This window comes from Pagrus pagrus (assembly GCF_965226575.1).
Source record: "Pagrus pagrus genome assembly, chromosome: 11".
In the NCBI taxonomy this organism is placed as follows: Eukaryota; Metazoa; Chordata; class Actinopteri; order Spariformes; family Sparidae; genus Pagrus; species Pagrus pagrus.
The window spans coordinates 21,180,256-21,191,087 of record NC_140195.1 but is presented as its reverse complement, the minus strand read 5'-3'; the positions used below and the strand labels follow the sequence as shown (position 1 = coordinate 21,191,087).

The 10,832-nt window shown below is 38.9% G+C and overlaps 1 protein-coding gene across 1 annotated transcript; it reads left to right on the top strand.

Moving 5' to 3' along the window:
- Positions 1–652: 652 nt before the first annotated feature.
- On the top strand, positions 653–9,495 carry LOC311265470 (protein-glutamine gamma-glutamyltransferase 2-like). Its single transcript, XM_084367150.1, has 15 exons — positions 653–740; positions 1,109–1,294; positions 1,403–1,636; positions 1,907–2,025; positions 2,131–2,259; positions 3,245–3,413; positions 3,738–3,867; positions 4,006–4,109; positions 4,701–4,789; positions 5,980–6,133; positions 6,506–6,594; positions 7,160–7,343; positions 7,458–7,618; positions 8,315–8,451; positions 8,862–9,495. Exons 1-15 carry the CDS (start codon positions 731–733, stop codon positions 9,007–9,009), a joined length of 2,043 nt encoding a protein of 680 aa, XP_084223276.1. The 5' UTR covers positions 653–730; the 3' UTR covers positions 9,010–9,495.
- Positions 9,496–10,832: the final 1,337 nt, after the last annotated feature.

Genomic DNA, 10,832 nt, shown 5'->3' with positions numbered 1-10,832 from the left:
GAGATGGAATGCCACATTTGGCTGAATGTTATCAATAACACCTTTAACTTTGTGTGACACAAACCTCCCCTCCACACATGTACTAAGGCATAGGCTACATATTTTTTAAATGTCCCGACTGTCGTGCCTGTTTTAGGAGACTGAACAAACTGAAACAGAGAGTAGCAACTGTCCAGTCTCCCAAAGACAGAGCCAAATGAATTCATACAACACATGGACTTTCACATGGATTTCAAAGATAACTGTATAAAACATCATGCATCATTTAATCTCAGTTGCACAGACATTATTCTGCACAGTGAAGCGCAAACATTTAACTGTAGTAATGAGATAAACACATTCTTGACTGGAGGGGGACTTCAATGTTTTACTGTTGTTGTTTATGATAGAGTGTTTATTATGCAATACACACAGTTGGAAAAAAAAATACTTTTTTTTTTATAATGACTGAGTTGAAATGTTTTGATTCCAACAGAAATATTTTACAATGGCTTTTTAAGGTCATGGTCAAATCAAAGGAGGAGAGTTGTGAGTCCATTTGCCCTTCTGGACTAAAAACAGAATTACTGATGCGACCAATAGACACATGGGGGCGTTGAGATCTTGTTTCACATGCTACAAATATCCTCCACGAGCCGTGGCAGTGCACAGTTGTTAAACGGTTGGCAGAGGCTGCAGCTGAAGTTTTACTCTCTGCACACAGAAGTTGAGGGACTACTACACTGCAGACATGAGACAAGGTAAGGAGGAAGAAAAACTATTTCTGTCCCATATTGTAGGACAGAGGTTTGAGTAATGCAGTGTATTATCTACAGCAGAGGGAGCAGCTTGTCTCTGTGTTGCTTCACAGTTTTGAATAAGTTTCAGACTGAGAGTCTTGAAGTGTGAAAGGTGACGAGCAGGAAGGGTGGCTGACATTAGATACGTCAGATCTAGAATCTAAAGAGGAAGACTTAATCTGCTTAGATGAAGGATTTATTACCTGTGAAGAAATATGATCAGATTTTGATTAAGCAATCAGGTTATCAAGTGAAATTTTCATACCTACTGTATAGTCTATTGGTGTTTATTGAATTTTTAAATGATCTGTGTTTTCATCTCTGCACAGTCTTTGACATTGAGCGCTGTGATCTGGACATTGAGAGCAACAGCAGCAGCCATCATACAGAGCTGTATGGAGAGGAGCGCTTGATTGTCAGAAGGGGACAGCCCTTTAACATCATTTTACATCTCAAACATGGCAGTGGAGAGTTCAAACTGGGCGAAACAAGCTTCATGCTCACTGTCGAAACTGGTAAGCTTCTCGCTTAATAAGGCGTGCGTGTTTATGTGAGCGTGAGAAAGAAATATTTGGAAGGGGTTGTGTTACTCTTAATATCCCTGTCTATCTCTGTCTCTAAAGGGCCCCTACCCAGAAAAGAATCAGGCACTAAGGCTTCCTTTGGTCTACAGGAGTCCACAGTGGACACAGAGTGGAGCGCATCTGCCACTCACGATCCTTCTGGAAACACTCTGTCTGTATCTATCAATTCCTCACCCAACGCCCCCATCGGGCTCTATTCTCTGACTCTGGACCAGGAGGGGCAGAAGACCAGTTTAGGACAGTTCAACCTTCTTTTTAATGCTTGGTGCCCCAGTGAGTACAGAAAGTTGATCTTTTCCTCCAACATCTTTAAAAATGGTTTATTCATGTCTCATTGTGCTGCACATGCTGCTTGTATTTGCTTTCTTTTTAATGATCATTGTGTTTAATCGTTTGCACAAAAACATGCAAGTAAAAAAAAGCATTATAATCCACCGAGCAGAACAGTCATTAATCATAAAATGTTGTCAGAGTTGAGATGTTATATAGGGTGCAGTTATGCCCGTCTCACTGTGTTGGTGCTCCCTCCGTTCTGACTCACAGATGATGCTGTTTACATGCGGAGTGACTCAAAGAGGCAGGAGTACGTTTTAGCACAACATGGGCAGGTCTACAGAGGAACATATAGTCGAATCAAACCGAAATGCTGGAATTTTGGACAGGTACATAAAGTTCAGAAAACTACACACAGTTAATGGGGTCCTTGCTGAGACTGATGAGAGCAACTAATTTCCTTCCCTCTCATGTCTTTGTTTTTCTGCCTGCAGTTTGATCCAAGTATCCTAGATATCTGTCTGAGCATCCTGGATGCCAACCCCAAGTTTACGGCTGATGCTGACAAGGACTGCTCTGCCAGGAGAAATCCCATATACGTGACCAGGGTGATTAGTGCCATGGTAGGTCTGTGTCCAGCGTTTAGAATGAGTTGAGGCCCTATAGATGCCATTCAACGAGCCTGTGAATAGCAATTATCTAAACTGTGCAGGCAGTGATCACCATGGTGAAACAGAAAGCCTTTGTATTAAATTGCTCTGCAGGAAACCTCTCATTCTTTTGAGGCTTTCTCTTCTCTCCCGGCAACTTTTGTGAAAAGAAGATGCCGTTAAGAGAAAATAGTTAAGAACGTGTGCAGCCCTGGTTTTAAGCAGGTTACAAAGATAAGTATACTAAATTAAAGTTAGTCACCATGTTTTTCCAAGTTAAAATAGCTTAAGGGGAATTCCAGGGTTATTTCTACTGAGTAGTAGCTGTCACTGTACAATAAATCAGAACCAGGTTTATCCAAGACAATGTTGATAACCACGACAGGATCATGCACTATATTTAGGTTGTATGACGTGTAAAAATCCTCATGTATTATCCTCTCCCTAAATGGAAGTACTGATTATAAACTCATTCTTCTAATGTTAAGAGAATTGTGTGCTGTGATCACATTTTAAACAGAACAATTTTCAACTAGTTCTTCTATTTATTTCATAATGTGGCATCTCTGTCTCTTAATGCTGATGGATGCCTGGAGGAAACATGATGTGAAACATTTTTAGTTCTGAAGAGATCTTGAGGCGTATAGGAAAAATCTTTGAACATCAATAAGAAGATTTTCCCACAAAAGACCCTTTCAGACACTTGCAGCTTAGAAAAGCGACTCAAAAAACTTCAGCAATCATATGTGACAAAATACCTTTGACTCCCATTCTCTCACTAACTCATCCCTATGTCAGTGTTATATGTAATTACAAGGTGAAAATGTTGTCATAATACTAATACATAATACAAATGTACACAAATAAACAAAAAAAAAACCTAGAATGTTAATATGTTAGATAAATGGAAAGTACATTTATGGTTTATGCTCTCTGCCTCTCTCGTCTGTGTCCACAGATCAACAGTAATGATGACAGTGGTGTGGTGGTGGGAAACTGGGGAAAGGTTGAAGATGGGGTTCGTCCAGGAAGCTGGATGGGCAGCGCCGACATTTTGCGCCAGTGGGCAGAAAGTGGGCCGGTCCGCTACGGCCAGTGTTGGGTCTTTGCTGCTGTTGGATGCACAGGTTGGAGCACAGTGCGGAGTGCATTAGAGAGATGAGATTCAGGCTTCATTTGTTGTGAAGTAATTGATTTGTTTGAGAATTTATTGGAATTATATGGTATCACACGAAACCAACAGCACTGCATCCTCCAGTCCACTTCCAGAGCGTCCTTACCTTTTATCAAAACCCTAAATTTAGAATCTAATCTCACTGTTTTGTAGTTATCTACCCCATGTGACATTTTTATGTAATGTCCTTCTTGTTATTCTTTGCTGATGGACGCTATCTCAAGCATGTGCCTTAATTAGTCAGTGTGATGAAGTGCAGGTCTCGTCCCTCCTCCAGTGGCCCGTGCTCTGGGCATCCCATGTCGAGTGGTTACTAACTTTGAATCGGCTCACGATACTGATGCCAACCTGGTCATCGAAAACGTGTATAATGAAGATGGTGAAAAAGTTTCTAGAGATTCAGTTTGGTAAGTGTGCGGTTGTTACACTTACACTATCTCTTTTGTTATCTTCCATTATTCTATATGACAGAATGAACCCTAAATATTTTACTGATTGACGCAGAATGGTAATGTTTTTGTCCTACATTTGACTAATTTTACCAGGAACTTCCATGTTTGGGTGGACAGCTGGATGACACGTCCCGATTTGGGGTCAAAGTTTGATGGATGGCAAACCAGTGACCCAACTCCACAGGAGAGAAGTGACGGTAAACTTAGATTTTTACCATCTAAGTCCTACATGTAAGACAGATAACTTGCTGTTTCATTTTGCCTTCATAAGAGATGACTAACTTGTGAATGGTGGTTAGTTTAGGCTTCTGACTGGAATCACATGTTTGTTGCATGATTCTGGCCTGGACCAAACTTGTGACAGCTTGTGTTTGGCATATTCACATGACTCATCTCTAGACTCTTCCAAATAGACTAAAAAGCAACTACAGTTTTGTCTTTTATGAAGGCACCTGACATAGATTTGGCATTTATATAGACCTGTTACTTGTCACATTTATCAAATGTGGTTTGGGAAACCCTTTTTTGTTGCCAAATGCTGCTAACAAACATTAATATAACTCATTTAAGTGTTTTACCATTAAATAATTGTGTCTATTCAATGTATTTGTATTAAATTGAAACAACAGTAATGGTTCTCAAAATACTTGGCCTGTCCTTTCTCTCTGGTAGTGAGACATTACTTATCTCTTTTGGCATAATGGCCTGAATCCAGTCACTGTGTGCCTGAACCTGCTGAAATGAAGGTGTGTTTCTGGATGTGTGATGCTGTTGTGTGATGCTGTCAGGTGTTTTCTGTTGCGGACCGGCCCCACTGAAGGCCGTCAAAGAAGGAGAACTGACCATAAAGTATGATGCTCCCTTTATTTTTGCTGAGGTGAGTTAATGCTGAAATCTTTCAGTGTAGCATTTTTGCTATAAAGAGATGCAGGAAATGGTGCATAGTTTACATTTTAGTTGGACTTTATGACTTCATCTCTGCAAGAAGAAAACTCAATTTCTAGGCAAATGTCTTCACTACATTTTTGAGGTTTAAAGCAACATTATGTAACTTTTTACCTTTAAAATCATTTCAATGGTACGGTTTCTTGTAACAGGGTGAATGGTGTCTCTGTCTCAGCCATTCTGCCCCTCTATCACTTGTTTCTGCATTATGTAACTTCAGTGAGAGGATCACAGCGTTGCATTTTGTTTACTTCAACATACAAGTTTTCAACACAAAACATTGTTATGATGTAATGAGTTTTGTTTGTTTGTTAGCACCTACATTACATCTGACAAACTGTTTCACACCTGGAATTTGTATTTACAACAGTGGTGTTGCACTCAGAAACTGTGGGGGGCGCCATTACGCAAAAAATGCCAATTTATACATAATGTTGCTTTAAAATGCAAACTTTTAAGTTTTGAAATTAGATTTTAAAAAAGGTTTTGGCAATGTATAGTCTTTTGTTGAGATTATTTATTTTTTAGAACAACTTGAATCTTTCAGTTTCAGAAACAATATTTCTATTTTGAATTGTGTGATTCAAAAATTGTTCCCAGTGAGCTGTGAACCCCATTTGACATTATTTGGGTGCTTGAAAATTAAATGATTGCAATAGAAAATACTTAAATTATTAACCACTATTCACTTTAATCAGTTTTCTCAAATACAGAGTTTTTTGTTTCTAAAACTCAAAGATTACATTTTTTCAAAAAAATAAAATAAAATAATGAAACATCTTAACAAAAGATTATAGCTAGGCGAAGGTTATTCTAGTTTATTTCAAAACTTAAGGGTTTGTGTTTGACTTACAACTTGAAAAATGTATTTTTTAATTTTTTTTTAATTAATGTAATTTGTTACAGTGGTAATGGTTTCAATGAGGGTCCAAGTAAGGTTTCATCTAATGACAAGGCCTTACCTCAGCTAACCCACCAGGAGATACTGTGTTCAGGCGTATATAGAAATATCTCTGCTGTTAGGTGTCAAAGTGCTTGTCATCACTTTTTTCATGACTGCTGACTGAAGCGTGTTTGTAATCAGTATCATTTCATGTCCTCTCACATCCTGTGTGGAGTCAGGTTAATGCAGATGTTGTGAACTTGGTGCAGAAGTCAGATGGAACAACTGTCAAGTTCTCTGGATCAACTAAGTCTGTTGGACAACGCATCAGCACCAAAGCTGTGGGCTCAGACGAGAGACACGACATCACACACCAGTACAAGCATCCAGAAGGTAGTCACATGCGCGCACACACACATTACTCCTAACCACCAACTTATTTAAACAAATCCAAGTTGAATCTTCAACGTTTTGATTTAAATAACATCCATTTAAACAAATGTGTAGATTTGAATCAGTACTGGCGTTACATTATGCACCTCTGTAATTACTGTTGTCACGGACATACTGTACATACATGCTGTACATGTATATATTCTCTCACTGTGTAAATATAGACACAGCTCACCTCAACCACCTCAAGTAAAACATGTAGTCTTGTTGCATGGAGCCATGTCAATCAAATCTGCAGGATAATAGTTTTGATGGAGACCGAGGAGCTCCAACAAGACTTTTTTGCTAATCTGCGATTCTGATGGTTTTCAGGCTCAAAGGAGGAGAGGAAGGTGTTTGAGAAGGCTCAACACCACAACAAGCTACTGCAGCTAGGAGAGGAGCCAGGGCTTTATCTCAAGGTGCTTGTTACTGTTTATACATTCGCATACATACATATACATATACATTTACGTATACAGTGTGATGACTCTAATGACTTAAACTCAGAGGTAACTTAATCAAGTTCCTGCAGAGAAGGTTCAGTTCAAGCTATAAAAGAGATCTGACAATGGGCACAATGATGGGAGAGTTTTCAAAGCAGCACAAAAAGAACATTTTTATAACGTGTCAAACTGTCACAAGAATAATGCCAACGTAGGTGAACTGTGGCCGGAAAGAGAAACAACGACCACAAGTACCAAAAACCAAGATTGGTATGACAGGCATACAGTAAACATGTGGTTGTCAAATACTGCTAACTGGCATGCAGTGTAATATGAACCACATTTGTGTTTGACACATCACATGTATTGAGACATCTCAATAAATATCAACATTCACATATCAAGATCACACAGTCATCCTTTCAACATACTTACAAAACAACCTGCATATGAGTTTAAATATAAAATATAATAATGCATTCATATTTTTGTGTGTTCCATGAACATGATTAAATAAATCATCTTATAATTCTCATTTAAGATCAAACTGGCTGACAACATGATCGTGGGTAAGGACTTTGAGGTGTATGCTGTCCTCACCAACAACTTCATGGTGGACAAGACCTGCACCTTCATGTTCATGGCCAGAGCCGTCAGCTACAACGGAAAAAGAGGCCATGGCATTGAATTTGTTTCAGACATAGTGGAGGTGCCCTCTGGAGAAGGTTAGTTGCACTGAAGTAATCAGAGTTTACAACATCTGTCAAATCTCCTATTATGCTGGAATTGGATCGAAATACTTAAATAAACTTAGCATTTTATATAATGTGGTTTTCCAGAAAGGCGCTTGTCCCTGAGACTAGACTATAGTCATTATGGATCAGTGCTCACCTCTGATAGGTTGATCCAACTGTCAGCCATCACCACAGACAAGCAGACCAGAGAGTACTACAAGGCTGAGAAGACCATTGTGCTTGATGAGCCAGAAATAGAGATCAAGGTATGGATGACGGACAGGTGAAAGAAATGTTCTGAATCAGATCAGTGGCTCTATCATCTTCCTAAAGCTAAATATTGTTTTCTTTGAGGTAAATAAAGGTTTGACGATTTTTTTTTTTTGGCAGTCTTGTTAATGTTATACACAAAACTTTTCCTCTGAATGTCGTCTGTGGTGGACCTGGGGAACACTTGAATCTGTATTGATGTGAAAGGTCAGGAAACAGGAATAATTGCAAATTGCATTGACTTTTTAACTTTTTAACATACTTATATTAATCCAAAGAATTGTATTCATTTTACATGAAACACCACCGACAGTACACAGTAAACATATAGGTATACAGAGAATTTTGTTGTAAATAGTTTGTTTTGTGTTGAACGCACAGGATGTAGTTTCTGCCACTAGGGGTCTCTCAATCAAAATAATGTTGTAGCAACCAGAGGAGTTAACTCACCGTTACCTTGAATAAAATGATGGATTTCTCTGGGTGTTGGAAACATTTAGGATAAAGTACGAACACAACTCAACAAAATATCTAACAAAAGTCTGGTCTGTTTTAAGATGTTGTAATGCAGAAATGTTACAAATGATGTCCTGTATTGGTTAATTGAGCCACTCAGGCAGCTGTGGTAGGTTAGTTCAGCAGGTTGGCCATTAATTATGATGACACATGCTTATCTGAACACCTCTCTGCAGCTGGTGGGAGAAGCCAAAGTGAAGCAGTCTGTGACAGCAGAGCTGACCTTGTTGAACACTCTACCAGAGCGGCTGCGGGACTGCAGCTTCACCATCGAGGGGGTCGGACTCACTGCCGGCAAACCCATAACGGAGAAGTACGTCATATTTCATATATAACATTGAATGTTTTTCTTCCTTCTCTTTAGGTTTACTTGAATTATCCAATCCCCGTACAGATTATTTACAGTTTAATGTACACAATGCTGTTTGTACTATAATTGATTGTGATGTTGCTTCAAGGCAAAGCCCACCAAAACTCAGAAGCACCCGAAATCACAGTGAGCTTTTTAATGCAACTGTCACACAATGATTCCTATGTTATGGATGATATACTGAACCCATACAGTAAAAATATCTTGCATTTAAAATGGCATTTACACAACGGGTGCTAACACCATACCTACTGAGAGCTGTATACATATCAAGAGATAAACAGTAAACGTGAACCTCTGGATTGTTTTGGCTGACGATGCTCATTCTGTTCTTGTGTGAATGATTCTTCCAGGATTGGATCTGTGGGCCCCAAAGAGGAAGCCAAGGCCAGCATTAACTTCAGCCCCACTAGTGTCGGCCCCAGCGTGCTGCTGGTGAACTTTGATAGTGACAAACTGGAAGACATCAGGAGCTTCATCCATGTTGTCGTGAAGGAATGAGCCAGTACAGACTTTTATGTCTTGTTGTTTAATTGGACTACAGATTACAGGGTTAAGACTTTATTTTTTTAATCTGCTTAATATATTTAGCTTACATTATGCTAGAATATACTTTACTATCATACAATTCCATAAGAACAGAAATACATTTATGAAAAAGAATATTTTTTCTTGAGTAATTTCATTAGAAAACACGATGATCGACATCCACTAACCATTAGGTTTAGTGTAGTAGACTACAATACTATTATTGGCTGCAATGAATAAAGATAAATAAATACTAATTTATTTTACTTGAATGATTAACAATGATTTATAAGGGTGTATCCATATTTGGATTGGTTACATTTAAATGTGACAATAAAGCTGTGAGCAAAGCAATTGTTTGCTTAAGGGAGCAACACTCCCTCATCTCTTTTGTAGGAAACTTTTTTTAAAATTTGTGAAATCCAATTTGCTAACTAAATAAAATTTTGGAAAATAAAATTGGGTGTTGTTTGTTTTTTGTGGGGGGATTTTGTGTACCTGCAGAGTGAAAATAAACTCTGATATCACCATCTCCTGGACTATTGGTGTCACAAAATTGGCAGATTCAGGAAAAGTTTGACCCGTCTTCACTGGATGTGTCAAACTTTTGACAGATCTATCAAAAACACAAGCAGGTTGCATTTAAAGCAAATATGTCAGTGAAGCATTCACTGAGTTAAGATGAAATCGTTAATTACAAACTCCAGGCTCAGCAAGCTTCCTTTTCAGGTAGAGTGTAAGTTCACACCAACCAATTAACTTTTAATTTATTTTAATGTATACTTGACATTGGAGACCATCCAATCAAATAACTGCCAACATCTCCACCAGGAGTCACTATTCACTCCCTCGTTCTTTCTCTCTGTCTCACTCACTCTCTCTCTCTCTTTGTCAAATCGCAGCTTTAAATTACATTACAGATGACTTCACATCAGGACATGAGGTGAAACCCTGAGGATAACAATACAGGATGTGAATCTGATGAACCTGATAGGACTGACAAATGTGCACAAAGGTCAGATCATATGTGTTCATATTGTGATGTTATCATGTTTAAAACTGTAGGGAGAGAGCTTTACAATGCCTATTTGATCCCTTGCAAAATGGTGGCTCGGCTAATTGGTTCAGACTCAAGAGGAGTGTGGAACTAGTTGTATGTGTTCCCGTGATAGGGGGTTATTTTTCGCTTATCCACCCACATGCAATGATTGTGTGGATTTGTTGTTGTAACAGATTGGTTTATCTGATGTGCACTCATGTTCGGCAATCTGGTGATGCAGCTGTGACTGGGCCTCAAAGTTCTGGTGACATGTGATGCGCCTGTGTGAAAAATGTTCATCATTGTCATGTACAGAAGATAAAGGGAACAACCCAGGTCTATAAATTGGCATCCATGATTTCCCTCACTTGCGTCTTAGCTTTGCAATGGCCTCCAAAAAGACTTCAAATATCAAACTAGAGTGGTACTCAGTAGAACGCATAGCTCCGCCAAGGCTAAACAGTCCCTTATAATTCAATCAAGCAGAATCCAGCGTCACACTCAATAGCCCTGTGTCTAAATTTCAAACCACCCGTAACTGCTTTACCCATAATTTAATCACTTACTTGCAGAGCAATGTATTCTCTGCATTCCTCAGGTGCGTAGGTGATCCAGTAAAGGATGGCCCTCAAACACCATCTTCTCCTGCTTCACATTGAGTTGATCAGTCTCATTGATTAAAGCAAGTTCCTGCACAGAAACCAGCGGGAATTCAGAATGAAGAAACAGGCCTTGTGTTACAGTTCAGGGTTGTAAT